At 49.2% G+C, this 25173-nt stretch overlaps 1 protein-coding gene across 5 annotated transcripts in view; it reads left to right on the top strand.

Moving 5' to 3' along the window:
* ARHGAP4 (Rho GTPase activating protein 4) overlaps positions 1-24243 on the top strand; it is a 593975-nt gene extending 569732 nt beyond the window's left edge. For all 5 annotated transcript variants that reach the window (XM_069645408.1, XM_069645407.1, XM_069645411.1 and 2 more), the window contains 3 exons: positions 15050-15202; positions 17004-17145; positions 22005-24243. In XM_069645408.1, the coding sequence (XP_069501509.1) occupies positions 15050-15202; positions 17004-17145; positions 22005-22232 (523 nt within the window). In that variant the 3' untranslated portion in view covers positions 22233-24243. The remainder of the gene's footprint in view (positions 1-15049; positions 15203-17003; positions 17146-22004) is intronic.
* The last annotated feature ends 930 nt before the right edge of the window (positions 24244-25173 follow it).

Raw genomic sequence — 25173 nt, 5'->3', positions numbered from 1 at the left:
TCTCTAACTCACCGGCTGTGCTGACTTTACTGATGCTGTTTTGTTGTGGGAGCCAAGGACAGTACTACGGGGGCAATCACTCCTCCCCACCTCCACTATTGATGTGGAAGAGTCCCGGGTACCTTTGACACACAATGCACCTTTCTTCAGTTTCAATTCCTAGTATTAGGTTGTTTGTTCTTGAAGGCTTGTGAAAGTATTGGTTTTCCTTAGAAAAGGCCAAGGGAAATTTCCTCCGTGCAGCTTTTTCTGGTCTTGCCGTCTTTCTCCTTGTATTAAACTGCCATCTCGGAACTGCTGCTTCCTCGTGTGTTTTGCCTTGCTCGGAGTGTGCTTTCGTGCTCCGCCTTTCATCCATGTGGGGAAGTGTGATGGAAGTCAGGTGTGTGTAATTATCAGTAATTGCCTGACTCTGCCCGACCCTTGTGTTGGGACATGTTGGGTATATGGCTCGGGTTTTAGTCCATTTTCTTTCACAGTGAACTGGCCATGATAAAGTGTTTGTGTCGGGAAAGGGGTGGGGGGTTTGAGTTCCTAGATATCCTTCCTGATAGGATGGGGAAAAGGTGTTATGGGAAGGAGATACCACGTCTCACCCTCCAGTGTCCCACTTCCACTCCCTGAGGACCCCTCATCCTGGTGATCCTCCCGCACTGGTCCACCTCCAGGAACTGGATCCAAAAGCGATGGCTGTGTCCTGGCCACATGGATGACAGATCCCGGGGACTGGCGGGTGAGACACCCTCAGGTTTCTCACAGCGCCCAATGGCCACATGAAACCATTGACAAATTCATCACGAGACTGTGACAGAAAATGGTCCACTGCCAATTTGCAAATTTCTCTGATGAAGAGGCAGCCAGGCTCAGAATTACAGGAGGATGCACTTGATCCACTTTCCATAAACAAGAGCTAAAGAGGCCCCTGCCACTAGATGACATCGTAGAGCTAGCAAGAGTGTATGAAAGGGTAGAGATACAAGTTGCATCCATAGTCTTCACATAAGAAAATGGAAAAAGAGGAGACGATAGCAGCGGCTCAGTCCAGAAGTTTTAAATACCACCGCCAATGCCATTAAGAATACCCAACCAACCATACACCAAATAGGCCCAAAAGCCCACAGGTCATCAAGAATGTGCTACAGATGTGGTTTTGCATTCGCGCACACAGGAGTCTGCCTGGCAATGAACTAGCAATGCACCAACTGTGGCAGAGAGGACCTCTTTCAGACTGTATGCAGAGAAGGCAGGCTGTCCTCTGTCATGAGAACAAATCCACAGCAATCTGGTGAACACCGGTCAAGACTCTGCAAAACACCCATGGAGGGAGGCTCAAGTCCTACTTTAAGGACTGTGCAGATTTGTACTGGCAATGGAAGAAATACCGAACTACGAGGCTGATCAGTTTGAAGAACAATTCACCTCATACCCAGGACGTACTGGCCAATACTAAGGGCCACAGGCCTCATATCCAGAATACACGGACATGCCACAGGCATTCCATCCTGAATATTCTGATGAGTATCAACCTGATGCATGAAGATCAAGAAGCAGAGGAAGCTCAGAGTCACAATAGACATGGGAGGCACCAGCCACTGTTTTCTAATAGACACAGGGGCCACAGTTAATATCATAGGGGAACAGGAGTTCCTCGAGAAGGTGGATAAAAGCATATTGTCCAGATCCATGGCAAGAATACTCCAATAGGGTGCAAGTACACTGCTGCCGTCCATAGGACAGTTCCAACGCACGCTGTTGCACAAGGGGGCGATCGACCACTGCCGCTATCCATGTGTTGAGAAGCCCCACGAGAGAATGCAGTCTACTCAGCTGTAAGGCTGCAAAGGCACAGGGGCTCATAGATATACACTATCAGGGCTCTGATGTAGTACAATGCATTGCAGGAACAATACATGAGGCACTGCCTTTCCAGATCTTTTTTGCAGTCTAGGGAAGCTGAAAGGAGTGATTGTGAAGTTGCACATTGAAGGATTGGTGCACCCAGTACCCCAACATTCCTGGAGGGTAGGTTTCCACCTACTGCATGCAGTATCCAAGGTCTGCCAGATACTGAAAAATGACAAAATCGAGAGTACCGATGAGCCCACACCCTAGACATCGCCGCTGGTGGTGGTACCCAAAGATGGTGGATATATCAGACTATTCATAGACATGAGTGGCCAACACTGCAATCCAGCGTTAGAGGCATCCAGGACCAAATATTGAAGACATGATTGTCCAACTGAATAGGGCGACAAGGTTTTCCAAACTCTATCTGAACCAGTGGTACCCTCAGTTGGAGTTACACCCAATATCAAGGATGACAACATTCACACCCATGACGGCCTGTTTTGATATAAGCGCATCAACATAAGAAGTTCCTCAGTAGCTGAAATATTCCAGGAGGCCATCCGGCAAATGCTCCTCCCAAAGGTCGGCATTCAACTAGAGCCTTGACATTCTGATCTATGGCACATCCCAGGAGGAACATGACCAAGCCTCATATGCAGTCTGTATTGCACTTCAGGAAGCTGGGTTAACCCTCAACTTCGTCAAATGTGATGTCAACAAACAGAACCTCTGGTTCTTCGGTCACATATTCTTGGATGAAGGGAGGAGACCAGATCCAGAGAAGGTTCGCACCATCAATGATCTGGCCGCACCCACCCAAGTATTGGACGTCAAGTCATTCCTTGGCATGGCAGATGGTTGTGCCAGCTATCTTCCCAACTACACCAGAAGAACAGAACCAATGTAGCGATTGATGATAAAAGACACAATTCCAATGGTTTGAGGGGTGCCAGAGGGCATTTGATAACATTAAATGTGCCCTGGCCACTGCCAAGCAGCTAGCCTATTTCAACTTGGCCTGGCACACCCAAAACATTGTAGATGCCAGCCACGTTGACCTGGGGGCTATCCTAGCTCAAACCAACAATGGGAACTTAAAAGCAGAGACACATAGTGGCCTATGCCAGCAGAGCGTTGCCACCCATGTAAGGTTCATACTCTCAAGCAGAAAAGGAGAGCTTAGCTGCTATCTGGGCATGTGACCATTTTCACCACTTCAATGAAAATATGCTGCTACTGATCGAGAGGTGGGGTATCCAGTTGCAAGGATACGATTATGGGATTATAGAAAGTAACTGAAAAAGTGATGGGTGGAAGGTTTTTGAATAAATCTGAACCACTGGCACTGCTCTGGGCAACCTTCCACACCACCATTATGTAGTCCGTTTGCGCCATTGCAAAAGGGGTCCAGCCATATGCAAATCATTCAGGTAGTGACACCAATGGTAGCAGCCCAGCCCGATCTGGGGATGCTTATGGTTTCGTGCAGAGGGGATGTGACCAAGTAGTTTGAGCTGGACTGCCCATTTGGGGTGGGAACAATCCTGATTTCCATGTGAACTTTCCGCTTTTGTAATGGCTTGGCAGGTGAAGAACAATGGTCTGGAGGGTTGCCCAGAGCAATGCCAGAGATTAAGATTAATTCTAAACCTTCCAGCCTGCTGTGATTATACACAGGCCAGGAGGGGATCAGAACCCAGCCGATTACATACCACGACACCCAGGGCACAGCCCACAAGTACCAAGAGCGGGGGTTGAGAATACATACACTATGCCACAGCTGACGCCCTCCCACCTGCACTGACCTTAGAGGCATTCAAGAAGGTATTGGGAAAAGATCCATTAATTGTCATGGCTGTGGAACTAACTAGCAATAACAAATGGCGAGACTATCGGAGGCACGTCCTGCAACATCCCAAAACGAACAGAAAAGAAATAGAGTGCCTAGCCAAAATCCACATGGAGCTAGCGGTATAAAACCAACAGGTGCTGCTCGGAGGATGTCCGTTCATTGTTCCGGTGTCACTACAGAGGTCAGTAGTACACACAGCTCACGAGTGAGACAGAGGAGTCGAGAATACAAAAAAACAACTTAGACTGCAAGTATGTTCCCATTTATGCATGCGCTAGTTGAAAACACGATACAACACTGTCTGCTATGCCAATGCGCTGCCAGGGTGGAGCCTCAGTTACCTCTGCAAGACACGGAAATGCCTGAGAAATCATGGCATTGGGTAGCCATGGACTTTTATGGGCCTACGGGGTCAGGAGGATATCTATTAGTAATGATGGACGAATTCTCAAGATTACCTATAGTCAAAGAGATGCACACAACAGCATTTGCTCATGTGGCAGGTGTCCTAGATGAAGTAATTAGTGAGTGGGGCATCCCACACACAAGAAAGACGGATAATGGGTCCCCATTCAATGGAAACAGATTTGCAAAGTTTCCATGACACATGGGGTTCGTGCACCAGAAAATCACTCGATTGTGGCCACAGGGCAATGGGATGGGTGGGAAATGCATGTCCTCCATCATGAGGATGGTCCAAAGAGCAATCATTGAAGGAATATCCACTCAGCAGGCCCTGTGTAGGATGTTAGGGAACTACAGGAACACACCCCATGATTCAACTGGGAAGACACCAGCTGAACTCATCGTAGCTGACCAGATGAGGACAATGCTGATCAAATTATTGTCAGACAGAGGAGATGAGGACGTGGTCGTTTGAGAAAGAGATGCTCAAGGTAAAAAGTGAACCAAGGAATGGACAGACTGGAAAAGGGGATCCAGGCCAAAGGTATTCAGCATAGGAGAGGAAGTGCTAGTAAGACGATGCATACAGAAGAAGGCGGATTGAAAGTATGCAGCCACCCCTTTCATGTAGCAGGAGTCAAGGGAACAATGGTGTGCCCCAAGTGGGTGTCAGGAAGTGACGAGGAAGACCTCGTATTTCAAGTGTCTAATCAGAAGGGAAGAGGAGATGCGGAAGAAGACAGATGAGATGATGAAGACATAGGACTGACCAGACACCTGGTGATTAGGGTTGGAAGCCCACTGACACACGAAGAGCATAGGAGAGGAGATCTATGCGACACCCCAGTGAGGAAGGATAGGGAAGACCTCAGAGACTGGCCACTCCATCTGATAGAAGAGAGATAAGACGGATCAACGGTCATATGACAGGGGGTGGTGTTGCATATGAGGCACTGCCCCTTTTTAGGTCAGAACCGGGGCCACGGAGAAATGAGATCACGTGATAGAGGAGAGGAGGAGTTAAGGAGAGGAGAGATGAGAGACGGGTGAGAGAAGTGAGTTCCCATATACTTTTGTGTGGCGTCCATTTATTCCTTCCGTAACCAACAGCATTGTCCCTGGTTAGGCGTGCTCTGCACCAAATATTACACACAGGGATAGTTTTCATGAAGATGTTAATCCCAGCTCACCCTTATAGCTTTCCAGAAGCACTTTCTTACAGCTCAGCTCTTTAGGGGAGAAGCTGGGTCCACCCGAAATCTTTCTGTAGACACTAGCTTCGACGTTAGACTGAGAACAGGTGGTCGTTTTGACCCACTGTTTGCTGATGCAATTTTTCCAGATGTGGATTGCATTGTGTGCTACCAATGTCCCTCTTTTAAACTTCCTTTGAACCCTATTTGCCTGGTCCCCCTAATTTGCCTCCTGCTGCAGATGTTCTAACTGGCGATCTAGTCCCAAGTCTAGGGAATGTTGTAGAACTACAGGAAAGCATGTTAATCAAATTCGATCACTCTGTCCACATGGCACCCAAATACATTCCTTGATTACCTCGTAATTCTACTGTTGTGCAAACATGTGCATATTTGAAAAGAAGGAACACAGCAGGAAATACCAGAAGTCAAAGCTTGTCAGATGTGCAGATGGATTTGCCGTGCATCCATCCTTTGTCCTCCCAGATAGTTAAACAGCTGTTCTTCGTTAGTGGCCCAGCCACAAGTTACTGCACAGTGCCTAACTTAACGAGAGTGACATGTGCGAGGAGAAGATGTTTTGGCTGTTGCTTTCACGTGCTGAACCGTAAATGGCTGGCAAACCAAAAATGTACTCCCCTATTCTGCAGAAAGGCCGCAGATTTGGGCCTGCTTGGGTATTAGGATGGTGCCAGGTGTATGCATAGGAATGGCTCGCCCCAATGGCATTTTATTTAAATTCTGTATTCGAAGTGTAGCCCGTGTTTCTTGCCCTTAACCCACGTCATGGAGTATCCTATGTCGGGGGCAGTCCACATGGAAACTACCAAGCCGCCCACCCCCACCCTCCTAAGGCCCGGAATCGGTTATAAAAAGCTGGTCATTTGAGGCGGAACGGAACTCTTTGAAGTGAGTTGGTTTGCGTGCACCACCAGACGAGACCTTCCCAGAATCTATTCCATTTATGAGCCTAGGGCCGCCTACTTGCGCCTAGAGGTTGGCCGGGTATATACGGGCTGGCCATGCATGAATGGGTGACTGTGTAATCTAGTCATTGGGACTAGGAGATTGCAAGAATCCATAAAACCTGAAAGCAGGTAAAGTGACCATGCTGGCTTCTGCAGCATTTCATCTCTGGGATTCGAGGCGCTATAGTGGGAGAACTGATTTACTTGGAGAGAACTAGAAAGGCATTCTAGTTCGAGGTGTGTCAAGTATGGCTCTCTTATAGAGCTGCAGTTGATTGTACTGTTGATTCGTGCTCATATTCGAAAACTTATTGTAGCATATTGTGACATATTTTCAGTTTTTAATTGCTTGAAAGGCAAAAGTGCATCAAGAAAATGAGTGCCACTACCGTGGCTTGCCAATGCATTTCGGACCGAGTCCATCTTCAGGGCTAGGGAACTGTGTAGATTGGTATACATTTTACAACTTTCATATTGCGGAAGCACAAATCTAAGCATTGTGTGCATTCCATTATTAGCGTATACATGTGTGGCCAGAATTCGCATTATCTTAAAAGAGTTGAAAGTAAATAACAATCACAAAAGTGCACAGATCTTATAATCCGTGTCATTGCCCTGTAACGGTAATAGGAGGCAGAGCCTACCTGAAGACGTGTTCTGTACTCTCTTGAGCTGATTGACCTATGAAATGAGAACACTGTGGCTCTCATTATAGTCAGGCTGAAGGTGGTTCAAGAGTTGTTAGGCTGTGTGTGAGAGATCTTAGCTTTGTCAGTGTTCGTGAAGCGCCGCATGGAAATGAACCAGCGTGCGCGTTTCTTTGTTAGAACTAAATTGTGAAGGACTTGCCGTTGCTAGGCGACGTGACGCCGCGCGTCCTGGAACGCGGCAGCGTCACGTACGCCCTGCGTCCCGCAGCCCCTGTTGCCGGGCCCAGGGATGGCTTCCCTCTCAGGTTTGTCGCAATTCAAAAAAAGCATCATATGGTCGTAATCGATCCATGTGCTCAGAAATGATGTGTTGATGTAATATTGTGTGCACGCAATTATTAATGGCTGGACGTATGTGAAATATAAACCGTAGGCAATATGTTTGCTCCATGGGAACTGAGGCAAATTATTACTGGGTAAAAATGACAAGGGGGCCCAACTGGATGCATAGCTCTCAACTCTCACGCTTTTGGCGGGTGTCACCCGCCTTGTAAACAGCTGTCTCACCCGCCAAGCCTCCAGCACGCCCATTCATTTCAATGGGCGTCTCACCCGCCAAAACTAAAATCGGGTGTTTTCACCCACCTTTGCCACCCAAATGGTTGAGAGCTATGTGGATGTAAAATAAGGGGCTGTTGCCGGTTAGCCCATTGATTTGGGAAGGGCTTTGTATTGGAATCGGTGTGGATCTGCTGACTTCACGAACAGACCCAGATTGAACAGGTTCTTAAGACCCATCAGCGGTGACGGTTTATGCCTTTCCTTTGCAAATGGGGAGCTACTATTGCCTGGGCCTTGGTGAAAACCCTGGTACTGAGGTCAGAGTCACATCGAAGGGGCTGCTACTAAGGATGAACCCCCTCGACATGCAAATGTAAGAAACCTGCGGCGAGTTGACCATCTGAAGTTATGAAAATGGGGTTCTGTAGATTTGTTACAGACCAACTTTTCCACATGCTTATCCATCTGTACCTGGGCAAGAGTGACTGCTTACTGCACAAAAACCCAGACTCATTTATAGTGGAAAAGGTCGCTTTAATGTGACAGGCCAACGCTTACAATAACCGCGTATCTGGCTCCCTGGCCTTACAAATTTAAACTATTTTAAACAAACCAATTAATAATCAACACTTTAATTTCCCCAACAATTAAATGAATAAATAAATCCACTTCCTCCCTAACTATCCCTTGGTTGCTACAGTCTCCTTACCACTTCTCAAGACGTCCCATTTTCTCTCCGGGGCCATGACCTTTCAGGTTCAATACCTGTTCCCCCGGGGTAGCCCGCTTGTGCAAACAGCACCACCCCCATCCCCACCCCATCCTTTCCCGCGCCATTCTCCCATTGTGCTTCCCTCCCCACACATCTAAAGGGGCTATGCCCCCGGCAACAGAAAAACCCTCCCCGGAGGTGTTCTTTCTGCCCGACCCCCATCACCATTTCTTTCTACTTCCAACTCTACCATATCTCTCACCAACCAGGTCAATTCCGACAAATAATGAGTATTTCCAAAAACTGACAAATGGACACCATCCTCTCTAAATATCATGAAACCTTCATAAACTATTTCTTTTTGGTCCAAAACCTGCACCGCCGCCGAGGCACAGAACTTTACCATCTCTCTGTTTATCCCCTTCCTTGCCGGCTCTATCGCTCCCTAATTTCTTGCTCACCTCCAAACTCTCTCTGGCAACAACTTAGTCCAAACTACACATGTTTGAGGCCACAATTCCCGGACCCATAACAAATCCCTTTTCATTTTCCTAAGGAGAGCCACAACTATCTCTTACCAGGTCATTTTCCCCCGCATGAATGATCACCCCATCTGGAGCCCCATGGCGTTCCCTCAATCCTGCCAACACAGTCAGTAGCTGATCCCAGCAAAGCCCCCCCTAAACCAGACCATCTTACCAATACCTCTTTTTTTTTTAGCTGCAACCCAATTGCCTGCCAAAAACCCTTTTCTATGCCTCCTTCCCCGTCCACTTAACAATAGAGTGGCCCACCAACCACAACTGCGGCATCACCCCGACCTCCGTGCAGCATTTTAAGAAGAAATTACAATGTCACTTTCCATTTACGACCACCCCAGCACCTTCCGCCTTCCCCTAGACCCCTGACCATCTTCCAATGCCCTAATATACCCTTTGTACTCCCAGACTTCCCCCGTCCTAAAGTCTTCACCTTATCAACCGATAAGCCCGATCAGCTACCTTCAGGTGCATTACCCGTCCTAAATCAATGAGTTCCACCCTCCTCCACCTTCCCCCCGCTACTAACACCTTCCTCAAGCAACCCATCCTCACCTGGCTATCTCCTTATTCCCTCTACGGAAACACCCCCGCTCCTCTCCTAACGGCCCCCCTATACTAAGCACTTTTAACACCCATTCTTTAAACAATGCCCCTACTCCCACCCCCTTTCTCCTCGATCCTATTACCCTCCTGCTCCCCCTTGCCCCCACCTACCCTCAACTTCCTACTATGGCCCCGTGTTGCCACCCTGCACAGGGGGCCCACGTGCGCCCCCGTCCATGCAGTCCACTCCATATAACTTAATCTTCCAGCTCCTTGCGACCATTACCCCATGTTTCCCACCTGCACCAGGGGCCCCAGTGCACCCCCGTCCATGCAGGCCTTTTTCTTCATTACTCCTCTCCACCACTGCACCAGGGGCCAGAATTGCGCCCCCGTCCATGCAGTCCAATCAATATAACTTACTCTTCCAGCACCTTGCGTCTGTTACCCCATTTTCCCACCTGCACCAGGGGCCCTAGTGCACCCCCGTCCATGCAGTCCCATCTCATCCCTTCCCCCTGCTGCACCGGGGGCGCTCCCGCACGCCCGTCCATGCAGTCACCTCTCTACATTCCCCCCCAGCTGCACCAAAGTTCAAATGAGCTAAGTTCCTCCCGTGCTGTGCATACTCAATTCCCGCCCTATCCTGTGCCCTGTCTCCTGCGAACCAGGGCTACTACCGCACGCTCGAAGTTGCAATATCCTCTTAACCTCCGTCAGTCTCTCTGTATTTACTCTGTACCGCCGCCCCCCTAAAGCTTACTCACCTTGTTGTGCGCAAGCGTGAGGGCTTCGCCACCGTCGTCCATGCCCTCCAAACGATGGCCACCACCCCTTAACATTTTACACAGTTAAATACCCCCTCCCCCGCCCTACTTAAGCGTCTTCCTCCTCACCCCTCTCCTACCCCCTTGGGATCACCCCCAAAACCTCTCACCAAACCTTGTGCCCCCCTCCTTTTCTGATAAACTGAGCACGACCTACAGGAACACCCCACTTTAACTGGCATGCAGTCCTTCCACCCCCCCCTTGCCCCGCTCCTCACCCTGTCCCACTGTCCCCTGCCTGAAAACAATATGTAATCGGATGCCGACCTGCACACCTGCTGCACTCGTGTTTAAATTTGCACATCATCCTCGTACAACCTTGTTTATTGAAAGCCCAACATGCTGCTGAGGGCTGACCCCTGCATCCTATCCCTGCCCCTTCTGGGGCGGGGCGACCAAGAAAGGGCAGGTAAGGCACGGGTAAGCCGCTTGCCGTGTGTACCGTTGGAGCTGGCCTGGTCAGCGCCATCCATTGCAACCAGAGATCCATATCTATCTCCCCCCAAACCACCTGACTGTCCTCCGCCAACCTTGCTCTAAACTCCTCGTCATAACGCACCCACGCAAAACCCCCAAAACTTGTAAATGCCTTCCTAATCAGATTCATGTATTTTAGCAGGGCCACGCATCACTCTGGAAATTTCTCGCAATAGCACTGGCGTAAATAATAAATGCCGACGTCCAATTTTCAATCGTCACTGGGACCCTTGGGCGCGAAGCCAGTTCTCTCTCTCCTTCCTTAGAACCCTCCTTTGCTCTCACTTCCCTAAGAAGCAGCTTAAAAACATCCACAAATTCACCTGCCTGAATCTTATCCTCAGTCGCTGCCATCAAGTGCGCCCCCAACAGTTTCGTGATGCCCATGTAAGGTAGCTTTTTCTCCTTGCCCTTCACTTCAGCTTCTTTTTCTTTTGAAACCTGTACCTTGAGCGCCAATGGCTCAACCACCTTATCCGTTTGTACCTCCACCAAGCAATTTCCCTTTTCACCCACCAAGGCTCCAATAGCCTGTACACCAATCTCTTTCCTTACCCCTTGCAGACCAGACCCTTCATTTCCTGCCCCCGTTCTCGTATCCCCCCTTTGCCATGCAGATGACCAGTCCCTTTCCCACTCACCTCTTTCCGACCTGCCATCGCCTCTCTGTGGTCTGGCCTCCACTCTGATGCTCCTCATCTCTTTTCTTACTGGGCTCATTGTGAATGCAAGCTCATGCTCAGGTTGAGTAGATCCTCTTCTTGTGAGCCCGGGGCGTCCGCCCCGCCACTCCTTTGGCATCTTCTCGGCGGGGCGGCAGAAACCCCTTCCTGGTTCTCTTATCTCGGGCGAGGTGTGCTCTCCTCCACCCTATTGTCCTCCTCGCTAGGGGCCGTGCTGCGCCCTCTAGACTGTCCTTGCGCCGACCGAGGAGGGGCCGTTCCTAAACCCTCTCCATATTCAACCTCTGGAACAGCGGGGGCTGCGCAGCGCCCTCCGCCCGAAATCCTCCTAGCCTGGTGCCGTTCCGCGCCCCTCCCTAACCTCACTAACTGATGGGTACCTCTCTCTCAATCTCCCACCTGCACTCTTTTGCAGGTATTTACCTCCCTTGCCCCTCTGTCCTGTTGTCGCACTCTACGCCCCATCACTCCTACCGCTGTGGCCCCCTTGCCCTACCCCTTTTTGTACATTCCTAACATCCCCCACCACCCCTTGGCCACTATGCATCTCATCCTTATCTACCTCACCCCCCAAGTACACTTCACCCCTAAATGCTCTCCTATCAATCTCCCTCCTCATCTTCCTGCCCCTGGATTCCCAGACCTCCCCTCTACCAGCCGCAGGGGTACAAGCCACCACTGCCACAAGCGCCCCATCTGCCGCTGCTCTACGCTGCGGCCTACCCCCTCTTACATCCCCCTCTCCCGTGACCTCCACCACCACCACTTCCAATTGTGCCTTAGATGCCCTGCTGATAATTTCTAGGGCCTCCCTTAGAGCCCTGGCATCCACCAGACCCTTCTTACTGGCTCCCTGACCCGGCATAGTGCACCAGAATATTTGGCAGCGCACTAAAATATACCCCTTAAATAGAGCCTAGCTGCGCTAAGGCTCCCGAGCCAGCATCTACCCGTGGACAACTCCCACTAACCAGAAAATTATAAGAAAGGGGGGATTAATATAACACCAAATAAAGGGTTAAATAACTCTTATTATATCACTAATAAAATGGTTCACTTAAGAAATCATTCTAAAAAATGTTATTTATTTATTTTTGCTGCCCTGAACCTGGTAACCCCTAAACTGGCCCACAAAAAGACCAGAATGCCAAAATAGCCCCCAAAACCAAGGTCCTTTAAACGGTGTGAAAAAGCTTCAAGAAAACACCCTGCAATGCCCAAAAGCACCGAAAAGCAGTGCAGCCCCCTTTAAGAGATCCGCGCTGCCTCCTCTGTCCACCAGCCGCTACCGCGCAAAGCGCGTAGTAGCAACAAATGGGCTGAGCCTGTGGCCCCTTGCAAAACTAAACGTGCGGGCAGGCAGTGACACGGACCTGGCCCTCTGAAATAACCCCCGGCGCCATATACAGCGTGAAATAACGCGCGCTAGACACCTAGGGCGGATGACAAAATTAACAGGCAAACAGGATGTCCAACAATCTGCCTTCCCGCCGCACCCAAACAATTTCCCAAGGAACGAGGGAAAATGAAAACCCCTAAAATAAATTGACCAGCCCCCAAGGGACCACAAACCCCCCCTGACCTGACCAAGCTATCCACCCGCACGAGACCTAGAGACGCCTGAATAACTAAAGGTAAGCTGAGGTACCTTATTTACGGTAACCTCACTAAACAACTTTTTTTTAAATTTTTAATGCTAACTACCTAACCGTCCCTCACTAAGTTACCCAACACCTCACCTCACAAACCCCCACAAAGGCCCAAATCAGGGAAGGCTCGGGAGCAGGCGACCAGGACTGCTCAATCTCAAGTCCCAACTGTCGCCTGCTTCCCGAACCTTCCCTGCCCCTTAAATACCCCCCCGGGGGGGGGCTCGATGCGCAGGCCATCTCGCTGGCTTGTGCAGTGCCAAAATAACCCTGGGAGGGAAATGCTTCGTGTTCCCCCCAGGACTCCCCTTCTGCTGCTCCACTGCAGGAATATCTTTGCTAGCGTGTCTTTTTCTCAGAACCGGTAACCTGGGCATATGGTCCTATTTGGTGCAGGTGCTTCTGAACCAACACGCTTGGGGGGGGTGGGAGGGGGAGCTGTTTTTTGTTAAAGAAGAGGAAGCTGAACCATCTGATTTATCAGAAGGGACCCATTGGTCATGGGTGCCCTGCCGTCATTGTTTCCAATAACCGTTAATTCTGCCATGTAGTAGTGTTCCGTTATGCCATAATGGGGAGGAGGCGGAGCAAGCTGCTATTATGGCATAGGAAGACTTTTTTTTGCTTTTTTTGCTTCTGAAATGTGTGGAACCGGCCTTCTTAATTTTGTTATGTGGCGTTTTTGTGACAGCGAGAGCTAATATCTCCACTTTTCCATCACACTGTAGCCAAAGGTCGAATTTTCTTGTGTGGGATTGAAACTTCTCAGCCACACCAGTGTTCTTGTGTGACGGGAGTTGTGATTTAAAAATATGACTCTGCTTAAAGCTTCTCTGACTCAGAGTGCATGAAGCCCTTTGTTGGGAAATTCTGATCCCCGTCTCGGCCCTGAACAGTTGAGAAAAGTGCCTGTGTCGTGCTGTGCCAATGGAACATGGTTGAAAATAACTGCACAAGTGGAGCTATATGAATTCTGAGGTATAAGTAAAACATTTGAAATGCCTAAAAAAGATTCCTTGTGACTAGTACAGACTTCCTAGACCGGATTGGGGTTGGAACCCTGTGGCTGAAATGTTCGAGGGAGAAAAGGGCGAAAGTTATTTTTCCGAAAAGAACTTTCGCTCTTCTCTCCTAAAAATATCCGCCTTTGCCCTTGCCCCCACACCTACTTACCTTACGGGTGGCACACTTCGCTGTGTGCCGCCGACTCGCTGTGACGCCTGTTCCCTTTCACTTCTGTGATCGGGGACCAGCGCCGCAGGGTCCTTTCCTTTTTTATTTTTTTATTTTTATTTTTGTACTTTTTACAGAGCGGCTGCGGGAGACAACCCTGCAACTCCCACTCACAGTATAGTGAACAATAGTGTGGGGGACCCCCCGCCCTGCAGCCCTTGCCACCGAATGGGGGATTTGGTCAAACTTTCCGGCCGTTTGGAATTTTCGAACGGCTGAAATTCGGCCAAATCTACCATTAGGTCTTTTAGTTTAGGACTTTTTTGACGTTTCCTCCTAGACCTACACTCTTCCCTGGGTTTCTGCTGCATCTCCAGATTGGCGCTCCATCCAGCGGGCTTACCTTCCAGCTGGCGTCCATGCCTGCTCTGTCCGAATCCATCCTCCCTCAGACGATGTCCGAGGGCTGCCCATTCATATGCTCTGTGGGCAGTCCATTTGGATACCTTCTATAGTGCAGCAGCCGCGCCGGGGCCGAAGTTCCGAGCATAGACTCGGCCTAGACTGGAAGTCCCTTGAAATCTGTCTGCCTGATATGTGAGGGGTATTGTTGCTGCTATAGTCAGTTTCTTGTTTTAAATGTTCTTGCATGTTGAGAATGGAAGTCACTGAACCTAAGGTGAAAGAGCAAGCTACTTCTGAACCCTTTCTCCAAACCATTCACCACACAAACTAACCCACCCTTTCCTAGCTAAATGTACAGCCAGTAATGATATTAGGCATTTGAAGTCTGAGGGATGCAGGGAACAGCTGGAATCCAGATTTCCTTGCCCATACCAGGTGCAACTTTGCAGCACACTACTCGGAGCAGGTGCATTACCGGACAGCAATGCAACTGCATCTAATTTCTACTGTGGTGGTGCGAGACTTGGTGTGCATGTAACTCCATGTTTTTCTCGCGGGCAGGTTACGGGTGAACTCGGACGGTGGTTGCCCACAAAGAAAGCGGGAAGAGGGCAGCCCCATACGTAAGCTTTCTTCACCATTTGGAGACCCAGGGCGTCTGGCATTCGCTATGCCGCAAAGTGGTCCCCCGAGGTTGCTGGGCCATACCGACAGGTGAGCTGGAGACCATACCCAAGAGTGGCTGAAATGAGTGCCTGGGCGTTATGTGGCGCGAATGCTTTCCAGCAAAGAACGACTGTCTGTTTACTGTACCGCAGGCAGAGCCGCGTAGCCATACTGTCTATAGGGACTGGTACATCAAAGACTGAGTGCTGAAGGGGTCTCTCCGGACAGGTCACATAAGCTGCTTTGACCAACTCTGTTTTATTCTGTGGATCTTCTTTGCCTTCCTTTTCTCTGTCTCTCTGCTCCTCTTTCCTGCTTTCCATCCTTCCAGCTGCTTTCTTTTATTATCCTTGAGCATTTGTCTCACTTGCGGTATCAAGCACATCCTCTCCAACTTTCTAACCATTTCGTGCCCCTTCTTCCTTCTGCTTCCCTGGTCTCCTGCTCAAGCTTCTTCTCTTCCATTCTCTGCCCTTCTTCAGGTTGGCAGCTGCCCTGTTCTGCTTCTTGGTTGGCTTTCTGTCTTAGCCTATGGTATCTGCACCAGTCTGCTATTGGGCACAAACCACCTCCGCGCCGGGGTGGACTGGCCCAAAGCGAACTCTGGAGATTTCCCTGTAGGGCTCTGCACCCTGCGCCTCTTTTGTGTGATATTTCTAAATTTCCCCATAGGAAAAGGGTTGGGCTTGCTGAAAATGTGTAATATGGGGCCACTTCGAAAATTATTTCCAGGGCCTCTTTTGTTTCCCAGTCCACCCCTGCGAGGCTCTGCCTGCCAAGTCCAAGTGGGACTTGTTGTGAGCAGTGTGTAACTCTTTTTTCCTCATGGCCAGACACGTGCTGGCGAGGCTGCCCATGTTCTGTGCTGTCATATTGTGTGTATGTGGGTCATGCACACCCTGCACCTGTTGCAGTGTGGAATAGATCGCCACACTTTTGCATACTCTGCCAGTTTTCCTTCAAATGTCCATTTGTCAATCTTCTTTACTCTGGGTCTAGACACATTTTCTATTAGTTATTTGCATTTTACACACACGAGTCATATCCATTTTGTGTAAAGTGAGATGAATGCATATGGTGAGAAACACACATAGAATGGGCATATACACGTTTTAAACCAGCCGTTCCATTGCTTTGCTGTAATGTCTCCCAATGCAGTATCCGCATTAAAAATACCCAAGACTTGCATTGAAGATATCATCTTGAAATGCTAGTGTGAAGGACTCAGTGCTATGCATTAAAAAGCCCAATGTACACACATTGGGAATCGTACCAAAATGTCGACCTGACAATTGCGACAGCCGAAAATGCAGACTTTTTGTGTCCCCTCCTTACCCCACATATATATATGTGGGGGGGTATATAAATATGCGGGGGTCTCCCCCCGCATTTATGTGTGGTGTAAAGGGTTAAAAAAAAAAGTTGGCATTTTCGGCCGTCGCAATAATCATATAGATCCCACACATTGTCTAGCCATTGTCCATACAGGGTGGGGGAGCAGAGGGGAATAACGGGGTGCCCTACTAGTAGAGGGCGAACCACGCATTGCACGGCGCCGGTCGCGTGAAGCCTCCTCAAATAGGATTTTGCCAACACCCTGCCCTCCTCCTCTTTCTATAATCCCATGCCCCTCATTTTCCCATCCCTGTTTGGGTCCCTCCTCAGTCCTTACCTTCCACTTCTGTCTGTCTTCCCCTTTTCTTCTTCTGAAGCACCCCTTCCTTCGCTTCCCCCTTCTCTGTACTCACCATCTGACCTTCCACGCGCTCTCGCCAACGCTCCCCGTGCTCTTCCTCGTTATGGTGCTAAAACCCTTGTGCAGCTTTTTTGTGTTCATCTTTTTGTGCAGGCTGCCGCCGGGGCAGGCTGGCACGCCAGAACGACGCCTGCCACACGAGAGTGTACCCAGGAGCTACGGGACGCCGAAACTCCGGTACGGCATCAGCGTGGAGCGGCAGGGGCTGGAAAAGCACACTGTCGAAGTAGACAAGGTACCTTTTCTATTGTTCTCTTTTTTTCTGTGGCAGGAGGGTCATTGTTGTGTAGGAAACGTACGTTTTTAAAAATATCCTGCATTGCTGTTTTTGTTATCATATGTTTGAGAGACAAAAAGTGCAATAAGGCAACCTATTCCATATTTTCGTTTATGAAACATCAACCAGAAATCCACCAAAGCTGGCAGTTACAATGTTAAAACCTTTAAGCTGGCACTCTGCATCAGAACCCCTCATGCTCCACTCAAAAGGCCCATGGGATGGTATAGGGTGAAAGGGGGTCGGGGGAGCGAAGTCCCCGCAGCCCAAACTAACAGCTGTCAAACTTAAAATAGTCTGAAGTCTGCCTAGGTTTTGTGACATGTTCTTGTAAACACAACTGAAGGGGGGTGGATGGATTGGAGGTTTTGACTTAATCCTCATCACTGGCACTGTCCTGTGCTACCTCCACACTGCTGTTGTTCACCTCGCTGGGCCATTACAGAAGGGGGCACAAACCACATGAAAATCAGACTTGTTCCACCACCATAAGGAGCAGTCGAGCCCAAACTGCTGTGCCACACGCAGTGACAAAGTCCCCTGACTTTCCATTCAAGTGGATGATGCGGTCACCATGGACTGTGAAGTCCCTCCATGCAGCAAGTTTCCACATTGCCAGAGGGCGTTCAGGAGTGGGTGTAGCTCTGCAACAGCCACTCCTCTTTGGGCATGCATGAAGTGAAAAACAAAGATGGCGCTGGCTGGCCCCATCTGAAGGTTTTGTCCAGAAGTGCCTGAGGGGAGATGGCAGAGCCAATAGAGCAGCTTGGAGGCTACAATTCCACAGAGATTAATCATTTCTGTGACCATACAAAACTGCACACACCAAAAGCTGCTTGAGCAAGGGAAGTCCTTGGAGGAGTCTCAAAGTCAGGGACAGATGTAAACTGAGTAGTGTGTGTATTTGGAGGAGGCAGGAGGAGCAGGAGGAGCGTGTAGACTGAGCATGGTCAGGAGGCTAAGAGGTGGAGAGAGGAGTGGGAGAATACAGAAGAAAGGCCTAAGGAGAACACTGCCATAAAATAAACAAGAGTGTTATGCTGGAACAATGCAAACCGAACCATCAAGCGAACAAGGGTGAGCCTGGGGGATGGAGGAATGAGTATGTGACAGAGTGTGAAGGAGGTGCAGGTGAAGAACAGATGAGGAGAGAAAAGGGAGAGGAAGTGGCCCTATATGTCTGACCTCCTGGTGAAGCCTTGAGAAGACAGAGTGGACAGAAGACCCTGGACCCAGAGGCAGTGCGGTGGCGATGGGCCTAGTGGGAACCCACTGGAAACTATAACCTGGCCTCAAAATGTTCTCACCTGGTTTGGGTGGTAATGGTCTTCCAGTCTCCTACACCCTGTACTTTGCTGGGTAGAAGTTGAATCTTGCCCCCACCAATGCCCTGCCCAAGGTATGCCACTGAGTCATGACTGATTGTGCAGTTAGTACCCTTTATGGTGAGGTGCGCCTTATTCAGGGCCTGCAATATCGTCCTAAACTCTACAACGAGTTCTTTCCATGCTGAGCTGAAGACTGCAATGTCATTCACGTATGGCATGTACAGGTTTTCAAACCCATTCAGAACATGGTTTACTAACCTTTGGAAAGTGGCAGGTGCATTTCTTAAGCCAAAGGCATTTCCTGAAGTGGTAAAGACCCTCTGGGGGGGAGAATGCAGTCTTCTCCTTGGCACTCTGTCCAGTATATTTGCAAATACCCATTGGTGAGAACAAAAGGGCTAAGGTACTTTGCAGTACCCAGCTTGTTTACCAACTCATTATTTCCTGGTACAGCGTTGGCATCCGCCTTGGCGACAGCATTATGAGCCCCATAACTCACAGAACCTCCAGCCAGTGGTGCCTGCCCATGGTACCAGAACCACTGGGCTGGGCCATGGATTACTGGAGGGCTCGATCACTGCAAGCTACATGATTTTGTTGACCTTAGACTTGATGTGAGACCTCACGTTTTCTGACATTCTGTAGCTCCTAGTCTCGGTAGCAACACTGGCCACAATAGGAATGTCATGTTGACACCAAAGTGCCAAACCTGGAATAAGTGAATAGCGTGCGGTAATCTGTCTAAGCAATGTTTGGACTGCTTCCTGTTGCTTCATTGTCAGTTGAGGGGGCAATTTGACGCCCTTGATGCAGCCATCAGAAGGGCCAGAAGTAGGGCTTCCACATCATCCCTAGGGATGGAAGCATTCAATCTATTTATATGTAACCTTTTAGAAGACTCTTTGGGGTTTCCACGTTCCACTTAGTAGTTTACCTCCCCTAATTGATCAGCAATTTTGTAAGGGTCATGCCACTTGTCCTGTGAGACTCTATGCCCAATAGGATCCTTGATCAAAACTTCCTGGCCAGGGGGAAAATGACCAGTGTTTCACTAGTGCTTGACCAGCCTATATAGCTTGTCATTGGCCTCGGCCATCAGGAAAGCCACCCTCTTTCTAAGGCCCAAATCATAGTCCACCACATTGTATGATGTGTGACGTGTAGGCGGTTTTCCACCCTACTTTCGCCAGAGCTAAGGAGGCGTCTCTTGGCTGGGTTCCCAAAAAGAAGCTCCAAAGGGCTGAAGTCAGACTCCTTATGTGGTACTTCCTGGTAGGCAAATATGCAACACGGCAATATGAGATGTCCCTTCCTTCCTCTGGGGCTCCTTAAGAATACTGATAGCTCTCTGTAAAGTCATGTTGATTCTTTAAACTAGCCCATTGGTTTATGGATGAGGATAATTTGTAGGAAACTTCTTACTCCTTCCACAGATTCTCCATGTAAAGGGTGTGATGTGTGTACCCCTATCATACACAATTTCCTTATGGAATGCAATTTAGGTAGAAATACCAAGCAGGGCTTTTACAACTGACTTGTCCGTTGGTCTATAGTGGGGTGCCAGAGTCGACAACGACTAAGATAAACCTGCAAGGATGTGGGAGGATTGCAGGGGACCAACAATGTCAATCCCCACCCTCTCAAATTTCACATCCACTACAGGTAATGGTACCAAGGGTGCCTACCACCCCCCCCCCCACACACTTTGCCAGACAAGTGGGCTGACAAGTACTGCAGTGGTTTTCTATCTGCACCCTTATTCTTTGACCAGTAGAAATAAATACTCAACTTCTCTTTTGTCCGTTTTATTGCAAGGTGACCTGCACAGGGGATTTTATGTACCAACTGCAAGAGGAAGGGTATTGCAGACTGAGAGCCCACCAAACCCCTATGGTCTCCAGTTATGGACTCGCTGTACCGGAGCCCATCGTCCCAATAACTCCTGTACTTTCCGCAGGACTCACCTTCCAGTTGAGAGCAGGCCTTTCTCCTAAGGAATTCCAAAGATGGAAACACTTGTTGTCCTTTTCTGATGTCTGTCCTTGATGGTCTCCCTCTAGAAGCAAACTTTATACTTCTGGGTGATCATTAGGGTCCAGAACTTTAGTCAGCACCTCTTCCTTGACATGTTTAGGTGCAGGGCCAGGTTCCTCAGCAGTAGCTCCAGGTACCTTGGGGAGAGAAGATGTCTTCCCCTTCTTACCTGTCATTGACTCCTTTTTTTGGCCTTGATTTCCCTTTTAGGTTGGACTGTGCTTGCCTTAGGCTTGGCTGGGGCAGCCTTCTGAGTGTGAGACCTAGTAACTGGTGTTTTGCTGTGTGCTGCCCAAGACCGAACTCCTTGAAGTTATTCCCCAGCAGAACCTAATATTAGGGAGTTTTAATATGGATGCCCGAGAGTATGAAAGACTAATGTTACTCTGTGAGGTCATGTTTTGTCACGTCACTTTCATTGATGTAAGTACATGTACAAATGAGGGTGCCTTCCAAACCTGATAAAAGGCTGTGCATGTCTAACAGTGAGACTATGCTGGGATCCTTGGTTCGAACACAAGTGAGGCTGCAGGTTGAAACTCAGTGCCCCGGAAGTGAAATCTGAGAACTAATGATCACACAAGGGATCTTGTCTATCCTGCTCAGTGCTAGAAATGGAAAGAATCTGGAAGCCCAGCTCCAGGGGAGCTTAGTATCTGGCCTGAGCAATGGGGTGGGAATGGGGAAAGAGAGGCCTGTTATTGACTGCTGAGCAAAGTGGATTTACCCCCCCACCCCTTATCACACAAACTCCCCTCTGCACCCCCTCATTATACTGCCCACCCAAAATACCTTCCCACAAAAACCAGAGACAGAAAGAGCCTAAACAAATAGGATTCATGTTATGTGATGCAACATATTCTATTGGGAAAACATTTAAACTGGTGACTCAAGGCAACAACCTTTCAAGCGGCTGTGAGGTGTGGTGCGGAACCCCTGCAGGCAGCCCTTTCTCTTAGCAGGCCTGTGCTCTCCTCCCAATCAGCCTTTTCCTGCCGAACCAATCTCTCTGAGGGAGTGGCGCCACAGTGCCTTCATGGCAGCAGCGTGCCTGCCACAGGTTCCTAAATCTGTCCTGTTTGATGACTTTGTGGCAAGGACAGCGACCCAAATGCAAGGAGACCAGGGTGGCTGGGGTGTACATGGGCTATTCGTTTCCCTGGTTTCGGAATCAAGGGTGGTCATTATTTCTGGTTTCCGAATCCAGAGAAATCCAGCCCTTTTTTGGCACTGATCCTACAACAGAAACCACTATGCATCAATCTACTGGTCACTGGGCATTGCGGAGAATTAATATGATTCATTTTTCTGCAAGTTTGTAAAACATTGTACAGTGCCTTTGAGTGGGAAATATGTGTTGTATTTTAAAAACAAATGCCATATGTGATTGTTTAAAGAGTCAATATCTGGTCCTTGGAGATTCACGTGGATGCTCTTGCTGTTTTTTTCTTGAAGGATGTTGCAAAGAACATGAATTCTGTGTTCAAGGAGCTCCTGGGCAAGGCCATCTTGAAGCAAGGAGTGGACGAAGGAAATGCCATGGAACCGCCAGACCTATCCAAAATGGCAGGAGGCGGGGGATCCTCGGATGTCAGGGCTGGCTTCCCAGATCCATCCAAGGGCAGCCCAGCCACCAAGAAGGGAGCGCCGGGCAAACCAGCCTTCGGCATGCGCAGCAAATAACTGTTTGGCCCAGGCAGAGGGAGGATCTTCTACAAAGCTACCAAACAGGAAGCCAGCATGAAACCGTTCCCTGCTTGGCGCCCTTCCTCAACACCCCTTCTCTCTTTTTAAGCAGCTCCCAACCCACCGGGTACAGCACTAGGACCAGCTGGGACTGTTTTTGACTTGTCCCCTCAATCGTTGCCCTACCTGGATGTGCTGGGAGCACCGGATGAGCACACTGGGGCGAAAGGACAATTATTATAGCAATAACAAAGCCAGAAAATTAGCACAACTCAGAGGGCGTGGGAAGTTGGCCACAAGTTTCTCCTCCTCTGTCTTTTCACTCCTCCCCGTTGATCCTCCCACCTCAGGCCCAGAGGCCTTGGACATGGTGACGATATCCGGAAGAGGGCCTCTTGCTGTAGGCCTGAGTTTCGAGGGTTGGCTTCCTCGTCCATGTGCACTTTTGAAGCTCCAGTTGTGTAACTGTAATGTCACCCACCTCGCCTAACTTTCTTGTGCTTGCTGTCAGCCTTGTCTTTGTGATCCTTCTCTTAACCTGGCTAAACACCCGTCGAGACTCCGTTCCTAGTGTTTTTAGGCCCCCGGAGATGCGCTGGCCCTGCCCGTGTCTGTGGGATTGAAAGACCTCTTGTGGTTCACTGTCAAATTCTTGAAAGCTTGCCTTTCTCCGTGTATCCAGAGAGTACCTTGTGATGTGTGGTGTGGGGAAGGCGGGAGTAGTCTGTGATTGTGTTTCCGTGTGACCCCCCAAACCCCATTTGATGCCTAGCGCAAAAGCTCAGTGCATCGCTAGTCATTACTGTACCGATTTTGATATGAAGGAACGTGCCTGGAAAGCCTCTCCTAACCTGGAACCCGAAGCTTGGAGTATAATGGAGGACATGGGAAGGGCTACCTGAGCAACCGTGCTCCTTGCACACTGCGTTTCCTTGTTTGTTTCCTCAACTGGTGCAACGGCCGCTGACTTCCGGGGATGCCTTAGCAGTGGCCCAACTCGTGCCAACGTGTCTCCATCATGGTGTTCATGTAGGTCCACCAGCTGTTCAATTAATCCCTGGTGGGGTATTCTAACAGGCCCCGGTTTTGAGAAGTATGCCTATGGTACAAATACATTATTTTTCAAGGGATAGGTGGTGGGGGGGTGTAACTCTTCCATCCGCTGTCGCACACTCTCTCTCTTCTCTCGTCAAACATCCCAGGACTCCTTGGCAGGGACATACTCCAGCTTTGAAATAAGCACAGCTCTTGGCACGATTCTTGAAACCATACCTGCATTTTGTAGCCATGACTGTTTGCCAAATTGGATGGGAATGTAAGTGACAGGACTTTAACTGGAATGCCGAAGGGACCACCTGCTGGCAACATTAGCTGCAAATTGAGAAGCGTTTAGCTTCTCAGCACTGTTAAAAGCATTACACTGATACCTGTATATTGTATTGTTTGGGGCAATCCGAGTAGTTGACTGTGATCACCGCTCAACTGGAAAACACGTCTATATATATACAAATATATACATTGGTGGTGTTTTTCTTATGTTTAGGGCAATGCAGACAAAGTGGTCAACTTGCCAAAAAGTAGGATCTGTCCCCCAATGAACTGGACAGGTGCTCACTTTCTTCTTTGTTGAAGTGTGTTGGGTTTTTTGTTCCATTTTCTACAGTGGAAGAGGTGAGGTCGAATTTTGTATGGATTCCTATACATGGTGAGAAGACGTGCCCTGCCCTTGGCTTTGCTTGGGGGCATCTGGGGGTAACAAGACTCTCGAGTCGAGGCAAGTTGGCGATAAAGTGTTGTAAGGGTTGTGAGCTAAAAACGCACAAAGGACTGTAAAAAGCACACGGACGGCTCACAGAAAGCATTTTGGAATTTCATTTTAGGGGCGCGGACAGAGTCCTCTGAGGATAAGGACCAGCGATGCAGTGCCCTGTTCATCTCATCCCGTTATCAGTTCTGCGCCCCTCTGTTGTTCTGCAATGTGTACATTAAACAAGCTACATGAAATAAATGGGGCAAGGATTTCTCGTTTTCTCTGTTGGTGTTTGAAAGAAGCTGTTGTTTTCTGTTGCTCCGATGAGCAGTGAGGTAGTAATGCTACCAGTGGCCTGAGGTAACTGGTGACAATGCCACCAGTCACATTGCAACATGGAGTGGCACTGGGCATGTAGAGCGGCACAAAGCGGCATATGCGCGATCAATGCCCACGGCTCTCGCCTTCCCACAGTACATCAAAATAACAACCTGTGGCACATACATCTTCGGGTCCCTCCTGACTAAGTAATCCCGGCCACAGCCACCAGTACATCATCCGCAACCTAGTGCAAACCATTAACTACCTTTCTACTGTTGCACTGGCAACGCACGCACGGGCCGCCCATCCATGCACTCATAGTACCACAAGTCATCGACGTTACACCACAAGCAGACTTGCCTCATCTGTTCCATCCTCAATCATATGCGTTAATGCTTTAAGCGGCCTGGCACGGCTCTACCCTGATCTCAACTATGTTTGTAATTTGAGAGCCCCACGCTGCAACCTTCACTAAATGTGCCCAGTCTCGGTTTGCATGACTTCCTCTTCGTCGAACCGAGCTGTGCCTACACTGAACACGCTATCACTGCAATAGATCTCTAATATGCTTAATGCTAGCATGCAATTCTGCAACTATTTGTATAATGTGCGCGCTCTAATCCCTCACCGCAATAACTGAACCTGCCTACTGTGACCTTCTATGACCAGAATTCTGAAATAAGAGCCTATCGACCCCATTGTTTTTGAGTATCTTTGTGCCTTATACCTATGTGCTGTCCCCTGATCTTGGGTCAGCTACTCTCACATTCTGTCCCGCATCCTAGCCAACTGTGTTGCCCAAATGCCTTCTGAGTCAACGGTACCTATGTGCGGCCCCACTGCACCTCAGTCAGTTGCCCCCATCGT

Source organism: Ambystoma mexicanum, chromosome 2p, assembly GCF_040938575.1.
Source record: "Ambystoma mexicanum isolate Mex_15411 chromosome 2p, UKY_AmexF1_1, whole genome shotgun sequence".
Lineage (NCBI taxonomy): Eukaryota > Metazoa > Chordata > Amphibia > Caudata > Ambystomatidae > Ambystoma > Ambystoma mexicanum.
Note: the sequence above shows the minus strand (reverse complement) of the source record. Positions and strands in the feature narration are given on the sequence as shown.